The 24,975-nt window shown below is 45.3% G+C and overlaps 1 protein-coding gene across 1 annotated transcript; it reads left to right on the top strand.

Annotated features, from left to right (window-relative positions):
- The first annotated feature begins 7,764 nt into the window (after window positions 1-7,764).
- VXN (vexin) lies at window positions 7,765-23,338 on the top strand. Its single transcript, XM_026035607.1, has 6 exons — window positions 7,765-7,938; window positions 11,527-11,582; window positions 16,702-16,855; window positions 19,918-19,979; window positions 21,343-21,431; window positions 22,293-23,338. Exons 1-6 carry the CDS (start codon window positions 7,872-7,874, stop codon window positions 22,477-22,479), a joined length of 615 nt encoding a protein of 204 aa, XP_025891392.1. The 5' UTR covers window positions 7,765-7,871; the 3' UTR covers window positions 22,480-23,338.
- The last annotated feature ends 1,637 nt before the right edge of the window (window positions 23,339-24,975 follow it).

Here is a 24,975-nt window from a genome sequence, read left to right as displayed (position 1 = left end):
GTATTCCTAAATAAAAGGTAACACAATTCAACTGCAAAGTAGCTGCTAAACACCAACTAGTGAATGCAGAAAACAATATGATTCCTTTCCTGATCTCTCCCAAGCTGCTGCTCACACAGCAGTAYGAGGACTACTGATCTGTCAGGCTGCTTGTTTGTCACGGGAAGGGAGAAGAGGGTTGGCTGCACCTGCCTGCCCTGGTATTCCTGCCTCATTCCCTGGTATTGCCAGCCTTCCTGCAGAACAAGGGAAAACAGTATTTCTCTGGAAAACAGTATAATAGGACTGGCATGGTAGAATTTGCAAAGGGCCTTGGCTATATTGGCACGTGCGTTTCTTTTGGCAGGCAGCTACCTCTTTGGTAAAAGTTTAGTGTGTATTTTTCATGTGCATGTGTCACAGTGGTTTCTGTCATGCAGCTGTACACAAGAATAAGCAGAAGCTTTTAATTTTGCTCTTTATTTTTTGTCTCAAAAAAGTAAAAAAAGTAAAGAAAGACAAAAAAGACAAAAAAGTAAAAAACACACAACTGGGATATCATTAGAAAAGCAGCAGCCCTCTTAAGAACAGCGTTCRAAATAGCTTTATATTTTGCCAGTTCAATATTCCCATAAAAAACAAAACAAAATGCCATGTTCTTTTTCCCATTGTACTGAAACAGCCGTCACAAGTGATCTGGTAGAAAACTTCATGCAGCCAAATTATAACAATAAGGGGAAGAACCACTTTGACACAGCTCAGTGGAATGTTAGTTCCAAAGTCTTGAGTTGAATTGATTTCATATTAATATGAGAGGGGATAAAAAAATAGTTCAAAAACTTTCAGTCTTTGGTTTCTATTGAAAAAGTACAAGATGTGCTTATTTTTCAAAGAGCTCCAAGTACAATTAACGGCAGCAGATAGTTTTCTCATTTTTTTCTGAACACAGAAATTAAAGGGAGAAGAAGTTGATGCACGGCCATTAGGTGGCACAGCTAAGTAAAACCAGAGGAAATGTGGGCTGCATCTCTTCAAAGAAGAGCAATATTAATTCATGTCACATTGTACAGTCGGGGAGCTCCATCCTGCTGTCACGTAGCCGGGCAGGACATATAGCAGCAGGGCCAGTCAAGCACAAAGAAACGATGACTGTGCCCACACTGAGCTCCCGCTAAATATTTAATGTCATTTAGCAATACTTTATCATGAAATATATAACATAGCGCCAACACTGGTGTATTGATGTGGAGCTCCTCTTTTTGTTCTCCCTGACTTGCAGTAACTTCTGCTTGTGTTAGCAATGCACTTGGGCTTTTCCTGTGCTCTGCTACTCAAATGTGTGACCATACAGCCTTAAATTTGCGACTGGACATTGAAATGCTGATTTACACCTGCACTCAAATGGATAACACATGTTAAAGATTGATTGTGAGCTGCTCCAATACATTATTGCTTCATTCTGTGGCGTTGTCACTTGCTTTCATGCAGTTTAAGAATGCTATTGTGTGGCATTGTCCGTATTGCTATGGACACAGCTGTAGGGGGCTGATACTCCATGTGGATTTGTCATCTATCTAAAAGCTGACTTAGCTTTCAAAAATCATGGTGATGGTTTGGATGTTTAAGTGTTGCTCTATATCTTAAGTAAGCATTGAAAATAAAGATGCTTTTTGCTGGCATTAAAAAAAAAAAAAAAAAAAAAAAAAAAAAAAAAAAAAAAAAAAAAAAAAAACACCAGCTTGCTCTCCTGACCTTTTCACTTTAAGCAACATGAATGGATGGTCACTTGGATTAGGACTTCCCCCCTGATCAGGGTCTGAATGCCTGGGGGACTTGGACAGACAAAGCTGGGGCACCATCCCGGACCTTTGGTGCATCTCTGGTGACCATTAGGCCGCAGCTGAGTAGATTCTGCACGGGAGATCGTTCTCTTAATCCGCTTCCCAGCCAACAGGTCTGCGCCTCCTGAGAGCTTCCCTTGCACGGCGAGGAAAGGGAAGCAACGTGAGCAGCAGACAAGCTCCCCTCAGCTTGCCTGCTACYGCCAAGAGCCCTCCAGCCCTGGCTGCAGTGGGTCAGTCCCCTTGGCTCRTCTCGAGGTGCTGAAGCAGTGGCCAGGGGTCGCGTTGAGTGCTGTGAACATCAGCACTTGAGAAACAAAGTCCCTCCCTGAGCTGCAGTTGACTTAGACCTAAGCATCTGGTAAAACAGAGCACAGAGGTTAGGGACAGGCCTGGATTGTAAAATAACCATTTGCGGCTTTTTATGCCACAGACTGTAATGTCTCCGGCTGTAAAGCCCAATTCGGGGACCTACCCAGGAGAGTGGCGCTAAAATGGCCGACGTGCTGAACGACACTGTGCAGGGCCCACCCGCCCACGGTTGCTCTAGGCCTAAGCGAGCACTTCACAGAATCCCAGAATCCCAGAATGGCAGAGGTTGGAAGGGACCTCTAGAGATCATCTAGTCCAGGCCCCCTGCTCCAGCAGGGACACCCAGAGTACTTCRTGGAGCCATTGCGTTTGCAGAGCCAGCGAGGCCTCGTTAAAAAGCTGACTCATGTGGCACACACATATGTGCGTAGTTGCTTACAGCCAAGACGTCGAGCTTGACTATACAGCACAGTTACAATCTTGAGAGTATGGAGACCTAAAGAGCTAGGCGCAAGGAGTCCATCTCCTTTCTGTGGACTAAGCTGGAAGGATAGAGAAATGTAGAGCGTCAGGGGAACAACYAAGAAGAGAATATTCCTTTGACAAAACACTGTAAACATCTAGAGGATGGATGTGGAATCTAAGGAATTATTAAGGAAAATATGTGATGTCTAATGTAAAGTTCGAGTAATTCGTTACTGCTCTTAGTTTTCCTCTGTCCCAGGCTTAGCTCTGTCCCCTGTGATGGRCTGAGCAACTGATCAGATTACAGCCACAATTAATAAAGATAAGTGGTTTAAATTGAAATACCAATAGGACAGAGGAAAATGCCAAGTAAAGATCATCAGTTCCRTGAAAATCAAAAATCTTGGGGGCTGGGTGGCTTGGAAAGGACTGACCTGTATGTAGCTTACAAGCTTGGAAATCCTCCCGTATGTATTCAAGGCATTAATTCCTCATGTTATCTGAGGTGATCTACTTTAATCAGATTCCTAAAAGCAAGCCCAGGTACTTAAAGCAGAAGATCTTCGACACCCGTGCTGGCCGTGTCAGCAGAGAGGCCAACGACCAAGTGAGCAGGGAGACCTCATTTCATCTCTCCAGAACCTGTTTTAGGATAATTGACATTAGAGGGCTTTCCCTGCTTGCCCCTTCCAGATCACAGCTGTAGGGTCACTTTATGCACTTGTCACACAAAGCTACCTCCAAAGTCTCACATTTCAAAGACTTGGCAGTTTTCTATTAATGCTCCGCCTCTGTCCTAAAAACTTGCCATAAAAGTCCTAGTGTCCTGTGATGTCTTGCTGCCCCACACTGGCATTGTAAGTTGAATCCGGGTCAAAACATGGTCCTTAAATTGGTTCCTGCTACTCTACCCTATTTCCTATTCCCATTTTCTAAATTCCTAGCATTGCAGTGTCTCAGTGCCAACATCTAGAGATGCTTCTTGTTTTAAAGTTAATCTGATTTTCACACAGAACTTAAACCAAAGAAGGAGACGCAATCTGATATCCTCCAAAGACTTTGATCCCACCAAGCACGTGTGTTGCATGCGGCAGGGAGAGCGTGATGGCCGCATAAGGACATGCTAGATACAAATGAGGTGACAGCTCATGTTGCATCACTCTTCAGGCTTCTYCATGCAAGGAGTCCTTCATTATCCAACGGGTAGATTCTCCTACCTATGCTGGGAGATGTAATATGCAAATGCAGCAAAAAAAAACCCCCACAATTTGCAGCACAAATCCAAGAATCATGTGACAAACTTTAATTATTGTGCTTGTTTGTCTAAAAATGGTTTACTTCATACTAAAACATTGACTTAAATATACAAGCTACGTTGTGCTTAAAAAAACATAGCCACGCTGCTGAAAACGAGTCATCATGTTGACTTACTCCAGTAGGTTTTACAGATCATATTTGTGAATGTCACAATTATGTAGATGGAAGATGAGCCGATCAGGTTTTCTTCCTTAGGATCCTGCAATATCTTCCTATTACTACCGAGAGACAGAGCAGGGGATGCTTTCAGCTTGGGTTCCACTTCTGGATAGTACTTCCTTTCCTGATAATCAGAGGAGAGAGGTATGTGCACTTTAAACTGCAGAGTATTTATGCTCATCTATTCTTGTCCCCTATTGTGAATGTAAAGTTTGGATTAAAAAAAAAAAAAACAAAAAAAAACCCCTCAATCTTCTTATTCCTATTTGGGTAAAATTTACCAACTTTCAGCCTGACACAAATCACTATGTTATTTTTTGTCAGCTCTTCATTTATTCCCAGATCTTTCAGCTGTGCAGTGCTCAGCTTAATTTTGAGCTACTTCTGTAAACTGCCATAAGAATGAGGTAAAGGTGTTGATAGCTTATCCATCGCATCATCTTTCCCTATTCAAAGTTTAAAAAAAAATAAAAATAAAAACCACAGACTATGACAGCCTCACTGTGTATTTTACACTTGCTTTTGGTCCTACTTTTGTTGTCAGCTGCATTTCTGTGGCCCTGTGATTAACCCAGGCTATTTTCTTTCCACAAAAAAAGACACACAGAAGTGTTTTAGAGATCAAAGTGAACAGCATGCCTATGTAGTTTTATCCCAGCTTATTTTTAAAAGGCTAACTGTGCATACATTTGAATTCATAATCCTATCCAAAAATACCTGTGATTTATCCTTATCATATTGCCCAGCTAACAGTACGGAATAGGCTCAAGTGGCTCAGTACAGATTAGATTCACCTCTTATGCAACAGGTTATAAGATCCAGTGAGAACCATGAGGCCTGACTTGTGAAGAGCCCCATCCTCCGCAGCTAGGGAATCCCTTGGCAACACTGCATATGCTGAAAATAGAGGGATACTCTCTGCTGACTTCACCAGACAAATAGCTTGTCAGAAAGGCATTSATACCTTTGCAAAGACCAAGGTAAATAAGGTGTCAAGGTTCCTCATACTTACCTTAAATGAATTAAAGAATCTCTACCACTTGGATTCAGAATGCTAGCATGGGAGTCTTTGGTTTTCAATGACATGCTCTAACATAAAAACTCAATCGCGTCTCCTTGGGGCTGAAGCAGTACCGTTTGATTTAAATAAATAACTTAGCAATTTCTGTGTAGCAGCGAGGGGAGATTAGAGCCTCCTTTACTTTCTAGATGTTATATTTAATTGGGAGGGGAAAATATTCTATTATCACTATTCAGGTTTGGTTTCTTCCTCTCACTGGATTTGGACTGTTGCCAGGTCAGGAGGGAGTGATACTGTGACATGATCTGATGTGGCACTGAAATCATCAGAGCCCTAGAACTGGCTGCGCAGAGAGGTTGTGGAGTCTCCTTCTCTGAAGACACCCAAAACCTGCCTGGATGCCACCCTGTGTCCTGTGCTCTGGGTGTCCCTGCTTAAGCAGGGGGGTTGGACTAGATGGTCTCCCTTCCAAACCCAACTGTTCTGTGGGTCTGCGTCTCTCCAAGCAGCTCCTGCTTGGCACACCATGGACAGTGTCTCTTCCCACCTGGACTGCTCGTCATTCTGTTCTTCAGCAGGTTGCACGCAGTTGTGCTCCATGGTAAACTTTGCTGGCAGGTATTATCACAGCTATTTTGTAGCTAAACAGTGCAGGATGACTGGTTCAAAATAACTTAGGGAGAGCTGAAAAGTGTAGCCCAGGGCATGTGTTCCTTCTCTTAAGGCTCATTAAGATTTCCTGTAAAACCCTAGGAATTCACAGTGCTTCATTACCATATCAGAGCTGCACAGATTGAAGCAGCAGGTTCCCCCTCACAAACAGGGAAGAGCTCATTGCCAGATGAAGATCCCGCATGGAGCACACGCAGTACATGAGCAATCCCAAGCCCTGTTCTCTGGGAGTGACTTAACCCTGCACAGTATCCCTTGTAGAGATACTTGTTCAAAGCTCACTTACTTGCTCAAAACTTTAACTTCTGAAGCAGTGAATATTTGCTGGTTGCTCTCAAATCTCACTTTTATTTTTACCCTTCCATACCTCCCCTCAATATGATGAAACAACAAATATTTTTTTAACGTTAAGCCACAGCTATGATTTAAAAATATCTCAAGGTCACAGTTCTAACTAGGAAAACAGTGACTCAGACCCCAAAGTACACCTTCTCATAGAGCTCTGACGATCCAAAGGTGAGATAAAGGGTGGGATAGATTTGTCAGAGCTTTTTCTATTCCTTGGTGAACCATTCGGTGTTGCTCGTTACTTTTCCACTCTTTTGAAAGCTTTAAATTCTCCCCACGTAGCTGCCGCTGCTGCAGTCGCTGCGGAAGGGGATCGGGCAGCTCTGCGCTGATCTTGTGATTGGTGGGTAATGGATTTGGGTTGAGTACTTGACAAAAGAACAATGGAGGGATAAACAATTCCAGGCGAAACCCCCATCTGTTGAGTATGGCGCCTTCGGAGGGAGCCGGGCACAGACAGATGAAGGGGGCGGCCAGGCCTGATGTTAATGACACCAGTCATACAAGCACAACATGTGGCACAATAAATCAAAACCTAATTGAACTTTTGCTTGATTATATTGCTGTCCCAGTGCCCSTTTTAAGCCCTGCACTCTTTCCTGGAACAATGTCCCCCCTATGGATTTGCTGGCCCTGCACAGCAGGAGGCTGCCCAGGGAGGTAACAAATGATACCGGGTCCTCCTCATTCATTTTCTTCTGGAACAGTGACACCTTCCAAAGAACCCGAATGCTTCCGGGCTCAGGATGTGTATTTCATCAATATTTATCTTCTCAAAGAAAATCCTTCTATTAATATGACAGTAGCAGCCCATGTTTCCCAGCGCTTTCCATCTGGGACTGTTAGGGTCTTCTATAGGAGAAGACAGAGCTAATCTTTGTGTTAATTACACATGTACATGAGTAATGAAGTCTATTCAATGGACTGATATAATTTAATATCTTGAATAACTTGGAAGTATCAGGTATCTAGCAATTCCTAGAGTGTGTAAGCCAAAACCTGCAAACAGGACTGCTGTCTGTGGCAGCAATTCGATTATGATGAATTTGAAATGCAAAAATATGGAATCGGGCCCAAGATCCACCCAATTATGTAGGAATCCATCTACCACCGAGACMCCTACTCTCTCCTTGGAACCATTAAAGTGTCAGGGGAATCTCTGTCTGACATTCTCTTCTTTAGATATCTGCACTGAAACTGTACATTGAAATGTTCAGCATTTAGGTGCTGATTTATGAAYTCAAAAGGTGAAGAACCAAATGCTTTCCTTAACATACCTGTGTTCAGCTCCTCATTATATGGGAGGAGCAACTTTTCCTTATAAATGTGTTGAAGTACACAAAAGCARCAAAGCAACATATATAAAAAGATCTTCGCAGTACTTCTGTGAGCTTGTATATGCCCACACATCAGCTGCACAGAACAGATTTTAATTGTTAGTCATTTATTGCAGAAGATTCTCCAAATTGGTTAAAAGAAAAAAAAAAGAGAGAAGTAAAATAAAATTCTGCTATCTGAGTAGAGGCTTAAGTAACAGCTAAATTAAATCTTTGCATTAATAGTCTTCATACAAAGGCAGATGGGAGCAGAAAATGTTGCAATGAAGAATATGGAATGAGATGAGATCACAGCATCGGTCTGTCCTTTGTAGATCTGGACAATGATCACAGAGCCAGATTGGATTAGTGAAACCTATTTACCAGAAGTTCAGAGCACTTGCATGAAGCTGGAAGGCAGGCAGCGGAGAGAGGCGGAAAATGCATCAGATTTACAGCTGCAGCGATGAAAATTTAGAAGTTTTCACCACCGTGATTTCATCGAAATGTGAGTACATGCAAACTGGAATAACAGAAACGGTGTCGYCTCTTAGATGGACAGAATATTTTATTGTTAGAGCAGTCTCTGAGGGGACACGCTTGTCTGTGTGCTGTGCTGTGCTGTGCCGCGCCGGGCTGGCAGCTCGGGGCTCCCGGCTCCTTTCTGGAGCTGCTCCGTGCAGGTGCTTCCACACTGGGGCTCTGTAAAATCTTTGCACAGGCAAAACTGGGAGATCTGGAATCCGCGTTCATGTACCTATGAGGTAACTGCTAAAAGYGACAGCTTGCAACTGCACGGCTATTCTGTGTAAAAGAAAAGGAAATGAAGTTCTGTGAGCAGTCGGCAGCTCGGATGAACTGGGTGAGCTGCCTGAATGTTGAATTTAAGTATGCTGGCTCAATAAGTGGAACATTTCCAAAGCCATGCCCTGGCAATGAATGCATGATTAACATTAATTGCTTGTAATGAAGAGTAAGCACCGGACAAAGCCCAGGCTGCATGCATTTGATTGAACAGATTAGTTTAAACTCAATAGCTGCATATTTCAGCAGCAACAAGGAGAAAGCAGGTAAAATTATGGAAAACAAATAGTGGGGTTAGATCGGATCTTTTCTTGGAAGCTGCAAGCACTCAGCTGCTTAATTTCAGAATATAAGTGGAAATGACAGCATGGACCATTGCTGGAATTGTTTTGCTGCTTGAGATCCTTTCGCTGGCAAATCCAGGGACATCATCAGCAACAGCTCGTTCTTCCCTTCCTGCTCCCACCCCGCTCCTGCTCCCATCCTTGCAGAAAATGATGTTTGCAGGGTCTTCCCCACAGCTCCACTGTTTGCACTGCTGCCTTTGTGTTCCTGAGCGAGGGGTCACTTACGCCTAGCTCCACGATTCACTCTTCTTTCAATGGCTATTCAATAACCGCGTGTTTGCTGGTGCTGTGACTTCCCTTTCATGCCGTTCCTTTCTTCAGCCCCTGTAAGCCACTCGCCACTTAAACTGGCCGATGACAGGCAGAGGTTTGGCCTGTGGATCATGCATGCCCTGAAAGCGTGCACACTGACTGCTGCTGGGTGCACTTACGTGCTATTTGTTGTGGTTCCAGCACAGCAGTATTCCCTGCTATGAGGAAAATATAAAATCTATGCTGCCCGTGCTATGAGCATACATGATAAATGCATGAAATGCCAGAGAGATATGAAAGTGACTCCTTATATCATAAAACTTTTCTGCACTTGAGCTTAATTAGTGTTTTGCTGGTGAGCAATTAAATTACTCCTCCTTACTCAGTGAAATTCCAGAAGGAATGGTGGTTGCAAGGGCTTCCAAAGCCAGTTACCATATATTCATAGGAAAAAAGAAAACACCTTCATTATGTCTCTGGATCTCATCCTGCACTTGCCATGACTTAAAATCTAAACCTTCCCATGCAGGAGAAGGCTGTGGGATCCTTGAGGATATCATCCTGTTCAAAACAGAGTGAAATCAAGCAGACAGCTCAGCACACTCACGGGCTGCACACACAAAGATAACTTGTTTGGGAAGAGCTAAGAGTGCAGCACCCAGTCCTTCAGTGGGCCCTTAGCAGGGAATTTGGGCAAGATATCACCTCCTGTGCTCCCCTTCTTAACAGAGGCTAAGCATAGGGCAACACTTCTGCCCCCCCCTCATCTTTTGGGGTCCAAATGCTCAGTATGTAATTTTTTTTATCAGAGATGATGGCCTGATTTTCAGTGACAGTTGCAGTTACTGAATATCCCAGAAAATCAGGCCACTTCTTTAAGGATCCTAAATTTGGAGTCTAGGGTCTGGATCCACAAAAGGGCTTGAATGGTGAGTAACCTTAGTACAAAGCTCGGAGCCTCCAAACAGCAAGCCCCACTTCCCACTTTGCCTGCATTTCCCCCACTGGAATTGTCAAAATGTCTGAACTTTGGCTCCCGAACCCACCCCATTGCRCGGTGATGCTTCACACCAGCCCTCCGTGCGCGTGTCCCCTGCCTGCTCCACTGCTGAGCCAACATCGAGGCCGCAGCTTTGCCAGACATGGCAACGTGTTATACACTAAGCTTAGTCGTGAAGGTGCTTCTCTGCAAAGTCCTGTCCTGGAAGGAAAGTTCCGGGTAGGATCAGCAGGAATATTAACAATAGATAACCAGGCAACTTCCATGCTAGTACAAGGGGGACATGACAGATATAATATATAATGGCACTGCTGCCATTATACTGTGTTGTTACTGCTGGCAGAAAAGGAGAAGCTGGGTGGGATAGAGGAGCGGTGCCAATTTTAAAGAAGTGCAAAGAGTGAGAAGATACAACCAGAGTTTTTCAGTCCAGTTTCAAGCCAAACTGAAACAAAAATTACTGACACCATCTTCACTTTGTCTGAAAATGCCCACTCCCCTCCATGGGAGTGGAGATTCGGTTTGATCACAAACTTTGCTTATGGTTCCGGTACCTCGTGCTGGTGATTCTGTTTTGCTTATGATTGTGGTGTCTTAAGGGTTTAAAAATAAAAGTGGAAGCAAACTCCATGCAAAATGTCTCATCAAGTTAGAGCACTGAATGAGTCATTTTGAGTTTTAACAAATAAGAATACCAGACTTACTGCAAAAGTTTTGCTTTGGACAGAATGCAGGAAACCTGAAATGACTTTACAGGGCTGTTTGGGCTTGCTGAGAAGGTCTGTATATCTAGATGAAAGGCTAGGCCTCTTTACAGTTAATGCATACGCTAGTCATGTTGGAAGCTGCATGGAGAGAAAAGTAAATTTCTCTGTGAAAGAAAGTGCTGTTGTCCCAGGCCATGGCAGGTAAGAGGTCTCATCAAAAACTGTTGAACAGAAGGGATTCCTCCTGGAAGCCTATGGCAGAAATGCAGACACTTTGGGATGGCTCTTGCCCTGTACCTATGGGTGTCTGCATTGCGTAGCTAGAAGGCAGTGGGTCTCTGAGATGTCATGAAGAGCGAGGACATCCTTCTGGATGGATGGATAAAGCACTTGTAAAGGGGTTTACCTGGAATCCTCCTCACACCGTTCCTTCCCACCTCACCTCCTTCCCAGCCCCAGAGCATTCTCATGCAGAATATATCTTATAGAGACGTGGAGCATATTATGTAGCACAGCCTCAGCAGCCCCAAGCGATGAAAAGTCGCGTAAGTTTCTTAAGCCACTGACGGGAGGCTGCACCGCGGGGTCAGCAGAAGAGCCAAGTGCTCTTGAAGAGCCTCAGGATCCTCCTGAGCGCTGGCCTGGCCTGCCCGAGCTGCCAGCGGTGCCGGCTCCTCCGTGGGGGAAAGGCGGCCGCTCCGGCTCCCTCTCTGGGCCCGCGGCGCCCGCTTCCCTCACAAGGACACCCCTGGTGTGTTTACACCATGTTTGTAGCCAGGCCCTCTCCCGAAATAAGCTCTCCTCCAGCGGGGCTGCTGGACGAGTGTYGGCCCTGGTCTCCTACCTCACATCCAATGGAGATTGCCTCCTCCCGCTCCCAACGGGCAAAACCCACCGGCATTTCGGTGGGCACCGCTTTGGAAGCCGCTGCGCGGGTCCCTCTGCCTCAGCTGGCCCCTGACCATGTTTCTGCTTTCCTCCCACAGCGTGTAGTCCTGCCCGAAGACGAGTCAAAACTCCACAGCACATCCTAGCGAAGAGCGTAAGAAACCCCCTTTCTCCTCTCTCTCTCTCCTGCTGTCTTGCTCTTCTTGTTTTTCTTTTAATTGGCTAATTTTATGGTTAAAGATGCCATGGGTAAATTGGAAGCAGATCTTTCAGGACTGGGGCAACAAAGTGGAACTGGTCTGATGTGAGGAGCGTGGTGGCAAACAGAAAGGGGAGTTTCCACAAAGTTACGGATATTTAGCAGAAAATTTAGCTTTGAGATTCTCCCCCAAAGAATGCTGTTTTTCCAGGAAGAGCTGGTCAAATAAACAGCTTCTCCACACAGGTCATCTGAGGGATCCGCAGCCATAATTCATATTCTTAAAGCATGAATAACAGTGCCAGAGGGGCTGGTGGGATGGAAAAGCAAATGAAGCAGACGTCCATATGTGCAGTACTGGGTTAACCAAGGTGGAAGCACGTTCCCTGGGGAACATTCTCTCTCCATGGTTTTCCTTTTTCCCACTTGCTGGATCCCGCTTCCCAAGGGAAGTGTGTAGCAGCACTATACTTAGGTAGAGCTACGAAAATCAAGAAGGCCCTGCAGACCCGTTAGCGTGGGAGTACCAGGCATAAGGAACAGCCTGCAGATCCAGCTAGGAAAATAAGGAAGGCTTTGAAACCAAAGCAGCTTGCACAGACAGCTCTTAGCTGCACTGTGCCTTTCCCTCTTTCAGCATGATGCACCCACTGTGGCTCATGTGAAATTATTCAAATAAGTCCCATGCGCTGGAACACACATGCTTCTGAGGAAGCTGCAATCGCCGGTTTCTAGACCCACACAGAAGTAGCAGAATGATTCTTTATTTTTCACTTTTACTTCTGCATCTGCTGTTGGTGCTGTGGAAAGGCCTGAGCTAACCTGAGATCTTCTGCTCTGGTAATTGCAGTGGATGCACAAGTTTAATCCGAGACTAGGGCAAAAATAGCAAGCAACGTGGACATCTGCCAGTTTGTTGGTTTTTTTTTTTCTTTTTTTTTTTTTTTTCATAGCAGAAACTCTAAAGCCATGTAGCATTAAGTGATTTAGCAGTGAAATGACTGACTGTGAGAGGTAACGTCCATCACATCCAAGAATCCACCCCAGAAGCACAGTCATGACAGTGAGAGGGTGAAAAAAAAGAAGAAACACTTTTTAAAATAAATATTTGCCGAATATTCTTATTTGCAGTTCCTATTGCCCTATTAAGAGTTATTTCTAGCGACAGCACATCCTTTGCTTCCCTCCCCATGTTCTCCCATCCCCAAATCCTTTGATGAGAGCTTTAAAAAGAGTCTGGACACCAGGACCTGAGTGCCTCGAAGAAAAATGGCAAAAAAACAGTGTATTTGTTAGTGCTGCCATGTTAACAATCAGATAAACATTAGATCATCAAGAAGAGCTTAGCTCTAAAGATGTCATTTCCTCTGCTAACAACACTTTAAGCCCCTAAGCTTCAGAGTTTTACCCAAAGCCACATATTTAATTGCAACTTTTTTTGACCGTTGGTTTGATAGAGGCATTTTGGTTGCAGGAGCACCCGGCGAGCTGCTGCAGTGGCCTCTGGGCTCCAGGGCTGCACGGGCTTTGTGTGTCCCCCCGCGTGTCCCCGTTTGCCTTAGCTGGTTTCGGGGAGGTGCCCTCACCTGCGCACACGAGAGCTGCTCTGCTGAGCGCTGCGTCGGGCCCTGCAAGCAGAACGAGGCCGCCGAGGGACTTAGAGGTTTTAGAAGCAGCAATTATCTAGAGAGCAGCCTGGTAATTCCACTTACTTTGGATGACTCTGCCACTCACACAGATTTAAAATTTCTGTTACATTTAGAAAAGAAAAGTGACTTCAAGCTGATCCTTGTGCCTTACCCTAGGTGCCCGAGAGAAACGTCAGCTCAGGTTTAAATCAACACTGTGCTACACCAGGTTTAGTTTCCTGACCTAGAAAAGTCTTTGTGTATTACAGTAATGCGCGAGGCAGCCAGAGTCGCAGTGAAATCTTTCACTGGGAGAAGAGAAACTCRGAGAACTACTGCCAAGCGCAGCAAACAAACATGTTAACTGAGAATGTGCTACAGTGTCTGTGTTGTTGTGTCTCACTGTGATGGAAAATGGCAATGTGACCTATTTATATTGATGCCTTTGAAGGCCTTCTGACACGCCTGGTAACACATGTAAACAAGAAACCTTAAAAGCACAGATGCTGGGGCCAAGTAATTCCTGCTATTAATGAAGTTAAAATTCTGCTTACTCCACTTGCCCCTCCCCACACACACTTTTTTTTCTTTTTTTTTAGTTTAAATTAAATTTATTCTTGGCAATGTGCAGGCAGATTGCTAAGTTTCAAGTCAGCAGTGGTTTACACGGATAAAACAAGCGCCTTGCAAGATGACAGCCAGCATCATACTTACATAAAGTGTCCCCTCCATGACCAAGTAAAGGAAGGGAACTCGGGTTCCTTGCAGGTGAGCAGGAGAGGGCTGCAGACACCTTCTGGGGTTGAGTGTGACCAAGAGCACCAGGCACGTCTCCAAAGCCCGTGAGGAGAGCTGGCCTTGCCGCACGCCCTGAGAGCCGCAGGAGCCCAGCACAAGGCCTGCCTGAGGCAGAGGGGCTGCCATGGAAGGCCCTGTTGGCCGCAGCCTCAGCCTCCGCTCGCCCGCAGGGTTGGAGAGGGTCTCTGCTGGTGTCCCGGCGGTGACGGGCGCTTGTCCCTCCGGCTGRCGCCCCGTGCCAGGGCACAGGAGGTTGCGACACGCGAGGAGCTGTGGTGAGGGCCTGGAACCAGGCCTAGAACCAGCCCTAGAACCAGCCCTGGAGCAGGCCCAGCAGCTGGGAGGCAGCCAGCACCAGCTGGGCGAGCAGCGTCTTGGGGCCTCCCAGCGCCCCATGCTGGCATCGTGCTCCTTGCCGAGTTGTCCCCGCGACACCGAGGCTCCGCTCGCTTGCTGCAGAGCTGGGCCCCACTCRCTGGCGCTCCTGAGCACGGGCTTATCTTCAGGACGGTGGCAACCCCGTTGCCTTTAACACTTGGGATGTTCTCAAGCAGCTTGTGGAACAGGGACGGGGTTAGGCTGTGTGCCCAAATCCACCAAAGGCAAAGCAAGCCCCCCACCTCTTGGGTTACACTATGGTGGCCTCAGCAGCTCCCACCACTAGYGGTTTTGCCTCCCGCTGTTGGGTCTCAGAAGTCAGTGCCTGTCCTGGGTCCTGCTGCTCAGCAGGAGCCCTGCAGTCCCCCCTGGACCTCTGAGGGTACTGGGAATCAAATCAAAAAAGTAAAAAGTGATCTGGTTTGAGTTTTCCTTTTTTTGGGAGAGGACAGGGGGGAACTACACTTTTGCATGCACTTATAAATCTGTGTAAAATTTTATGTACACAGAATATTGCAGATTAATGGCAAACTGAATTCAAATGTCTTTAAAGAGAATGAATAACTTTGTGAAGGTACCTGCTTGAATGCKGTCTTGTTTTAACGTTGACTGCATCTTTGAAGTAGAAGGTGTATCAGGAGATAAAGTAAGGCTTTTACTATGCCAATAACAGGCTAGTTGATTGCTGAGTTTTCATCTCAGCCATGAGATAAAATATCTGCATTTACATACAGACAGGTACATGACAACTATTAGTCATCAATAAGATGCAAGCAAGTGTTTTTCACTTGTTCTTCCAACATAAAATGACACAAAATATATGGTGCAGCCAACATTAATTGTTACTCTTAAGTACTATTTTTAGTTTGCATATTGCAGTAACCAGCTTATCTATTGATATGCTTAACCATATCACTTGCCAAATACTTATTTTACAAGTTAGGTCTTTTATGTTAACAGCAGGTATAGCCCAAGAAAGCTATTCCTAGCTAAGCTATACTAACATTAAATTTCTTCTTATTTGTTATCATTGTCTCACGCCCCTGAGAAGTTGCTGGGGTAGAAAAAAAATGCATTATTTTGAGCATCTTATTAATTGCTGTCCAGCACTGAGAGGATGCTGATAGCTGGTGTTTTGAGCCCATGGGTCTTGACCTTGCTTAGCTAAGATGCRGTTCATGGCAGGAATATAGACCAGCCACCTGCATCCTGCTGACCACGCTGCGTTGTGCCTTCCTCACAACTGGAGAATATGCATGGAGTTTCTAGGCAAGGAACTSCCAGCCGAGTTTGCCCTTCCAGTGCACGCTTCTGTCTTTATAATGCTCCTCTTTACGTTTCTCGAAATGATTTTTGCTGGCAAAAGGCCACATTTAATAAGCAGTCTTCTAGGTCTGAGGCATCCTGAAATATGCACATTGCACTATATGCCTTCAGAACATTTCTTGGCAGAGTACTGCAAAGAATAAATGCCAGTACAAAACCAACTRAAACAGTCTCAAAAGTTGCCCTATGTTTTGGGTTCCTTACCGGTTTGGCTTTTTGGCCTCTTCAATTTGTATTCTGTTTCTCAGTATGGCACTAAGGAAGAATTTAAGAAAGTAGGAAATCGGCTTCCCTGCTGTCAGGACTTTAATCTTCCAGATCCAACTGCTCCTGCACCACCCTGGATAATAGTCACCAATAGACCCATCTGCTTTGGACCTCACATACCTCGAATGTTCAAATACACAGCTCCTGGTGAGTCTGTAGGGGCTAATTTTTATGAAAATTGAAGTCTAGGAGCAGAATTCTGCACCATCTTGCATTCTGTGAAATCCTTTGCSAGGTGTAGAAGGCAAACAAGTCCAAAAGACAGGAGAGTCATGAAGAAATTGCACTTTTTATTCACATTGCTGCAGTGCAACTGACCGCCCAAAACGTGATGCAACAAGAAATTAAATTTAAGCCGTCTCAGAGGGGGCATCCAAAATCCATAGATTTATAAAGGGCCGCACTTCAGCTTCTTGAAGAAAACACAGAAAGGTACAATTAAAGCAGTTGGGTCCCAGAGCAAATATGTTTGTTATTTCCTGGTATTTTTATACTCCTCATGCACACAGTCAGGAGCAGGGCAAAGCCGAGCCCCGCAGGGCTCAGCCGGCCGCCAGCGTCCCCTGGCCATGCCCGTGAAACGCGGCCAGATGAGGCACCGGCCCGGCTCAGCCTCGAGCTGACGCAGAGCCCCCCCAAGCCCCAGCGCCACGGGACGGCCTCTCCTCTCTCCGCAGGTGATAGCAGTAGCTGATTGCCGGCCCCACCGGACAGAGCAGCCGCAGCCCCACCACGGCGACCTCCTCCACGTGCTGTATGGAGAGGACGAGGCGCGGGGCCTGGGCCGCCTGCAGCAGGGCCCCTGCCTGCCCAAGGGCACCGCCAAGCGCAGTAAGTCCTTCACAAACTCCTTTACTCCCTAGCTTTCTTCTTCTCACTTTTTCCAAGTCTGTCCTTTTAGGCACTGCAGTCCCTCAGTTTGCATGGAAGCAGGCATTAGGTTATGGATCCAAAGGGTTCATCCTTGCTTAAAATGGCCAGTGATTATCAGGAGACACTGACTGTGGTGTCGCATAGCTCTGCTCAAGAGGGAGCCAATAACGCAGAGGGGATCTGATCAGTATGTCTAACTACCTGAAGGGTGAAGGCAGGGAGGAAGGGGCCACACTCTTCTCAGCGGTGGCCAGTGACAGGACAAGGGGCAGTGAGTCAAAGTTGAAACACAGGAAGTTTCATCTCCATATGAGGAAAAAGTTCTGTCCTGTGAAGGTGACAGGGCCCTGGCACAGGCTGCCCAGGGAGGCTGTGGAGTCTCCTCTGGARATATTCCAACCCGCCTGGATGCYGCCCTGTGCCATGTGTCCTCGGTGTCCTTGCGGGAGCAGGGAGGGTTGGACTGCATGATCTCTAGAGGTCCCAACCTCAGCCATTCTGTGATTCTGTGGTTCCTTTATCGTGTCACACACTTTCCCTTCCCAAAAGTTTGAAATATTGTACAGATGGAGATGAGGAGTTCCCTATGACTGAGTTTGCCTGACTCATGTCGTTACATAAGGTCTCTGTTCAGGCAGATTTTGCCAGAACATCACTCTTTGGGATGAACTTTCAGATTCAGGGTGTCAGCCTTGGATCTGATTGTGTTTTTTAAGCCAAACTAGATCATCATATTTTTGAGAGTGCATCAAGGATAAATAGAACTTGCCAATGAATGAACAAGCAAATTAATAAACATAACTGAGCTGGTCACATAGTTCCTTCAGATCTAATGCCTTATGTTTGAAGGGAAAAAGCTGGAGCAGGGCCATGAAATCTGGCAAGGGACGGATTTTCCTTTTATCAAAAATACATCTTTTTGCTAGGCCTGTGAAAAAACACCCAGATATAACCAAGTTTGAAGCCATTGAGAAAAAAAGCCCTCCCTCCATCCGTTTGGCACATGCTTGGCAGAGCTGTGGGAAGTTTCTCTCTTTAGGAGTTGTGAAATGTGTCAAACAGATTGTGCTGGTGAATGAGCGTGTTCTTCACCGCGCACGAGCCCTCTCGTCTGAACACGCAGCAGGCAGGAGCAGAGCCCAGGAAACGAGGAAGGGGAACGCTGAGCCGGGGACCATAAGGGAAGAGCTAAAACTGGGATGGGAGCCAAGACAYGGCTGAACAAAGAGCCAAATGGCCGAGGGCTGGAGGGGGGAACGGGGACAGGGAGGCAGCGCCTGGTGCAGGCTGGTGGCAGCAGGGCTGGAGGGACTTCTGCTTCTGGGACAACTTCTCATTCCACAGGACGTTCTGACGCGCTGCTTCTCAGTGTTTGTGCAGGTGAGGACCTCAGCAATCACCCGTACAGGAACGCCCATGGAAAGATTAATAGTCCTGTCCTCAGAGAAGGGTTTACTGTGGAGAAACTAAGYGTAGGGCCATGTAGTGAACAGCAAAAAAAAAGCAAACAGAAAAGGATGAATAACTACCCTCTGAGTGAACACCATCCATATGGTGCACTGAATGAAGCAGCAAGTCTGTGGAAAAATAGTTTGTGGTCACAATTAGGGACTGAATCATAATGTCGAGATGCCTGGGGCTAAAATAACCTTGCTTCACTTCTGCTGTTTCATAACTTTTAAGTGCCTGGCTTTACAAATTTAATATTTTAAGGGGAGAAGAGTAGCAGTGTTTATAAATATTTGTATGGGAATAAAGATAAGTCTCTTTTRACGTCACACTACAGCTTCAGGTTTCAGTAATCACTGCACCAACAAGCACCTATATAAAGAATGAGGTGCAATGAAAGAGCCTAGAAAGGCAGTTTCTCCAGCTGCTTCTGAGCCAGAAGGGAAGCCAGTGTAGTCTGCTACAAAGTGAGGTATTTTTTGACAAATGAGGACATTTGTCCCAGGATTTGCATGATCTCTTCTCATTCATCCCTGTACTGCTGTGAGCTCCACATACATTTCATCCTTAAAAGACATTCTTCAGCTTCCTCACTGGAACCAGGTCCACCTGTAGCATTTCCTGTGTCTCCTTCACAGCTAAGCSCTGTTGAGTATTAGGCAGATCTCATATTCAATACAAGCACAGCTTTGGGCAGTAGCAATAACATTTAAACTTTGAAAAGAGGTGAAAAATACAGGGACAAGAGCTGAGAGCTTCAACAAGCTTATTGCTGGCATTAGAAACCCAGTAGAAATATCAGTACTCAGCATCAGGCACAAGRACAGTCAAGCCCAACCTAAGTGTAGCAGAAGGCCAGGATGGATGAGCAGGAAATTCCTGACTGAATTCAAACACGAGAGTGGGGTTTTGATAAGTGGATAAATCAATTGAAAAACAAGAACAAGGACACACTGGAGGGAAGACTCATAAAAGCAATGCAAAATAGATAAAAATGTGGACATTTGCTCACTGCTCAGAGCCACCTGCTAAATACTTTTAGTACCTATTACATGAGAGAATACATTCACTTACTTGAAAACTGTTTTAAAACAGCAGAAAACTGAAAGTGGCCAGGAACAGGAGAAAACAAAACAGCAACAACAACAAAAACTAAACCAAACAAAAACAAAACCTTGAGCTAGCAGGAACGTCAGGAAGCATTTAAATGTGAGTATGGACATTTGTGTTGGGAAGCTAACGTGCAGGTTTGAGGGYGGCAGAGAAAGGGGCCATTCAGCCACATGCACCCCATCATTTCAAAAGTCGAGGTCTGGTTCGATCTAGCAGCCAAGTTAGGTTTTCCAGAAATACTCAAGAAAAAACAAAATCACTTTTCTGACATCACAACAGATGGTCACAATGAGGAAAACTTCTTGTATTTTTGCAATAAATAGACCTATACTGTGAAACCTAGTGGGACTGTAATCCAAATCTTATCTCTTACCATATCTTGGCTTAAATGCATGAAAGCATACAAGCTGTGCCAGGGGAACAGTTACTGAAATGATGATGTTTCTTATGCTTTGCAGTGGGAATTTGTGAAGAAGAGTCATCCAAGTCCTGCAATCACCAGTCAGAGAGAAAATCTTCAGTAAGTAAATACAGTTAAACCAGCTACTAGCACTGTCTGATTCGTTTTAAATCCTAATACCTGTCCATGTGCTGCATATTACCAATGTGTCAGTCTGTGGCAGTACTTAAGGGAATTTCTCATGCTTCTCTAAAGCTTTGAGACATTATTGATGCCAAAGGGTCCTGGCATAGGACTGCTGCTCCTCCGGGAACAGTGGCAGCTGGCAGGACTTAACCTCCTGTTTCTCAGAGAATGTCCCATATTAGRACGAAACACCTTCCTCAAAAAATAGAACAAACAAAATAATTCACATTTTTTCCGCACATTATCATGAAAAAATAAGCATCTCAGATCAATCAAATATATGCATAAAAATAGAGTAAATCGTCAAACAAAAATTAAAATTTCATTTTTGTAATGGAGAGGCAAAAATGCTTTGGCTAAGAAAGACTCAGYTTTATTAAAATGCTTTCTTTTCCTCCTCTTTTTTGTATATATATAAAAAATCCCAAAGTCCTCACATTAAATAAAAACTTGATTTTCAAAGCAGAAATAGCCCTTTGAAAAGTTTCTTAATCACCAGACTGCTGTAGAATCTGAACAGCTTCAGATGCTCTTTTAGATGGTTACAATATACTAGTTAGCTGGGCTGTGCTCAAGAAAAACAACTGTGTAATATTGAAGGATGGTTAAAATCAGCAGTGTTCAGTGTAATTAAACTAATCCTGCCTACCTGCAGTTAAGCTGGCTGATCTTCAAAGCATATTTGCAAAAGCAGTTTCAAGCATCTTTTACTTCTCTAGGATACTTACAGAGCACTGAAAAGTATCCAGCCTGATATCTTAATCCCATGGGACATTAGGAAGTTGATTCAAGAATAGTTGAGCCGCTGGGTATTAGTGGAAATAATATGAACTTCTTTTTCAAGGTCCCCAGTGACATCTGCAATAGTGGTTATTACCTGAAATCATTAGGTTGTGTTGAGTTTTCTTTTGTTTCTAGTTTTGGGTTACCCAGCCCTGGCTACGATCTCAGCTCTTGCAAGGACGCCCTCGCAGGCTTCCACGGGCTGCTCGCAGGAAAAGCAACGCAGCTCCCAGGGGACCTGTGTGATCAAGAGGGTGGGAGGAAAGTCAGAGCCCTGGGGACTGGGCCCTTGTGTGGGACCGTGGCAGAACGGAGGTTTGAGCGGTTCCCACTCGAGTCGCGCTGTATTTTGCTCAGTGAGATTTCCAACAGTATCCAACAGTATCCAGCCTGCCTGCTCGTATTAAGGGACCTACAGCATTCATTCATTTCCCTAAAACAGCCTCTTTCCTCAGATTAACCCCAGGCTCCAGCTCATCAGTGCTCTCCCTTAACGGGCTGCTTTTCCCCCCAGCAGTTTCCAGCATCCTCGGTCGCCCAGACCGCAGTGAAACAGGCGGCTGCCGCCGAGGCCCCCGCAGACGACGGCGCCTTCACGGAAGAGTGAGTCCCTGTCCCTCCCACCGCCCAAGGAAACCGGCTCGCTCGCTCGGGGCGCCGGCTGTCACGCGAGGGAARAGGTGACCTCGGCTGCAGGCACCATCTCGCCCAGAACAAAAAGCCATCCTCAGCTCAGTGTTTCCTCTCACTCACACTTGTAAAGCTTCAGCGGTTTGTAGTAGAGAAACCCTGCTTGCAGGCCAAAAAGGAGGCAGGAACTGCCTAAAATATATATATATAGATTATGTCATTAACTGTGGCTGGTTATAGTTGTCCTAGTGTACATTATGGTTCTGTTATTATCAATAGGAAAAAAGTGTTTGCATCCAAATTTAAATATTTTCCCCCAAAGCGGTCTATAATATTTGCTCTAAGGCAGTTTAGAAAAATGCAATTCAATATTTTTAAAACAAAAAGAACAACTTTGTCTCTAAAGTGTAATTAAGGATGAGTTTGACCATAGCACAAACTCATCTCTATAACTACACAACTAACTCAAAAATGGATCGGGGTTGTATCTGAGATGACTCCCTGGATACTTTCTGCAGCTCTGCCTTTGCAGGCGGGCTGCACGGAGGCTTTTTTCTGCGGCTGCTCCTGCTAAGCGTGCTCCAGGCGCCAGCCCCTTAGGCCGGCAGCTCCGCTCTCCGTTCCCCCAGCCGGAGCTGGTGCTGCTGTGGGTCAGCCCAGCTCCCCCGCGCACCGCGGCTCCCAGCGCGCAAGCTCCGGCACGCCGGCCACGCTATGGGGTTGTCACAGTCTTAAGGGGCTTTGTGGGAAGCTGCTTTTCCACGTCTGGTTGATGGAGACATGGAGAAAGCAGCACGGAGATCCATTGATGCCCTTCTGTGCTCTATTTGGCAGCCACAGACAGCGCTCGAGGAAGACCACAGACTACGAGCTGAGCCTGCCTCCCGGAGCAGAAGCTTCTCTCCCTCTGACCGGGGGCACCCTGTGTGGGACACCCAGCCTCCTGAGGAAGATGCTGATGAAGCACAAGAAGAAGCCAGAGTATCTGGGGGCAACAAACAGTGCCTTCGAGGCAGACTGACGAGTCCCAGCGCTGCTTGCAAAGACAGGAATTGCTTTAGCCAGAACAAGATGCTTTAGGATCCGTGGGGAAGCCACACAGCACAGCTCATCTGGGGAAATGATATCACGGTTATGACTTGATGCCATTATCTCAGAGAGATAGGAGAAAGGATAACTAAGGTAAAAAAACAGCGAATGTGATATGACTCACTGGCTTTCTTTGTTGTGACATACTAGAATCCCAAATATTCCAATAGATTTATGTCTTGACTCGATGCTGAAACTTTGGCTGATTCATTCACCATTTTACCTGTCCTTAGTCAGCTCAGACTCATTAAAAAAAAAAAACTACCAAGAAGTTTGTGTGCTTCTGCAACATCAATTACAGAGTGCCATTAAATCTCAGGGGTTTCTTTATTCTGCACCACTGCTTGTCCTTTCCCCTTCTCACACCCTTTCCTCTGAAGTGCGAGTTAAAAACTGCATCTTATGAAATGCTTGGTTGACTGACATACGCTGAACATCTTCCTCCTTCAGTTTTGATGCTTCAAGACAGGAGTGAACGGATGCAAATTCTTTTTTAAAGAATTTTTTAAAAGAATGGTTGAGTCAGAACATAGCAAATTTGCAAATATACATTTACCAAATTCTGCTGACAGATGATTAGTGTTTTAAAGTGTCCTGCCAGATCAAACTGTATGAGCAACTGAGGAGATGCTTTCTTCTATAGGCCCTGATTTTATGTTAATAGTCAACAACATTCTGTCTGCGGGTGTGAGAGAATATYTCACCAAGCGCACAAGGTGCTAGAGAGGAGACACATAAATGGTGTGACTGYGTATAGGAGACCTGAGCTTATCAGCTGATAAGTTTAATGAGATTTTCTGGAAAAAAAAATCTAATTGTTTTTCCAACTTACAAATTGCTGATCGTAGTCCTTTGGTTTTCCCTGTAAAAAGAAAAATATACTAAATGTTTCAGCAGTGTTTGAGGCAGTATTTTATTACAATACTTGCCTCCTAAGTGCTTTCTTAGTTATTATAAAGTAATTCCGTTTGTCTAAATACAGAACCTTAAGTCTAAAAAATTGGGTAAAGCGTAGTTCTGTAGCTCRTAGTAATAATGATCTTTTCTAACCAAACTGCCAGCGCTCCAAAACCTTAATGAAAAGTTAAGGTCCTACTCAGAGGTAGAAATAAAAGAATGAAGCTCCAGWATGAAACTTGCTTGCCCGCAGCCAAGATAGTGAAGTACCCTGAGAGACCACATGCTCCAGGTGTCCCTGCTGGAGCAGAGGTTGGACCAGATGATCCTTAGGGGTCTTTCCAGCCTTAACCATTCTGGGATTCGGTGGTACTGTCTCCTGCGGTGCCACATCACCAACGTGAGGCGCCTGCCTGGTATCCAGTAACCCCAACGGCACGACGGCAACAGGCAGGGTCAGCCTCCAGCTGCTGAATTGCAGGAAACATTTATGACATCCAAACTTTTAGTTAATCTGGCCCAGAGACCACCCAGCAAGGCAGCAAGAGTTTCATCTGCTGAGAGCTGTATCTTAGTATTTGATTTTGTTAACTAACAGCTTTAAGCAGTGTGAGGATGGGGGAGGAAGAGAGGAAACAATAAATGCTTCTACCTAACAATTGCTGTATCTCAAAATGCTTATTTATGTTTTTTCTTATAACTTATTTTAACTTATAACTTGGATCAGAAAAGCAGATCAATTATGTTTTTTGCAACATAATTATTCTGTATTCTGGGGACTGCTGTAGAGATTTCTTGTATTGCAGTAGCTAGCTATTTTATTGATTCAAATAATATATGTCCTATTCATAAAAAAAAAATAAAATGAGTAACATGCAGCAATACATGGATCTTATGTCTTTAAACATTTTGGGAAGCATTTAATGGAAAATAAACGTAGGTGTTACAAAGCTTCAAAATTACATTAAATAACAGAGAATCCAACTTTTTCTTTGCTATAGTCTGGAAGTGTATRTTTGTGGATGGTGCCAGTATTTTACGAGCATAATAATCATCATTTGTTACTTGATACTCGGATTTAAAACCCTAAGAGGTGGACATCCAGGTACACAGTGAGACATTTGGCCCCAGGGCACCCCAGACATGGTGCTTAGTCTCAACAGGGCCCTGGCGGGTGAGGGCTGCTCTCTCCCATCTATTATGAACACCAAGACAAAGATGCCTTGAGATTAAAGCTGTGGTAGAAACCAGAGCCGGCTCCTCCTGTGTGCAGTCCTAGCAGCAGACCCCAATGCCACTCAACTTACTTCAAACAAAGCCTAACACTTGGGAACCATACACTGCACCACGGAAAGCACGTGGACCCACCACGAGGTGGGTCATGCAGGAGACAGTGGTGGCCTCCCTCACCAGCCTGGGGTGGAAAGCTGCTGAGGAACTGACCTGCTCAGGGCCTCCACCGCATGMGAAGGTGCCACGTTGCCTGCGCTTCCACTGCGGGCAGCACCTGCGTTTACCATGTCCGGCATGG

Source organism: Nothoprocta perdicaria, unplaced genomic scaffold, assembly GCF_003342845.1.
Source record: "Nothoprocta perdicaria isolate Ctin4 unplaced genomic scaffold, notPer1 scaffold_162, whole genome shotgun sequence".
Classification (NCBI taxonomy): Eukaryota; Metazoa; Chordata; class Aves; order Tinamiformes; family Tinamidae; genus Nothoprocta; species Nothoprocta perdicaria.
Note: the sequence above shows the minus strand (reverse complement) of the source record. Positions and strands in the feature narration are given on the sequence as shown.

Bases quoted from the DNA above. Each gene is read 5' to 3' on its own strand.
- VXN (XM_026035607.1), top strand. From the start codon at position 7,872: ATGCATCAGATTTACAGCTGCAGCGATGAAAATTTAGAAGTTTTCACC. The intron at 7,939-11,526 runs GTGAGTACATGC...TTCCTCCCACAG, and splicing joins CACCGTGATTTCATCGAAAT to CGTGTAGTCCTGCCCGAAGA. The intron at 16,856-19,917 runs GTAAGTCCTTCA...TATGCTTTGCAG, and splicing joins CAAGGGCACCGCCAAGCGCA to TGGGAATTTGTGAAGAAGAG.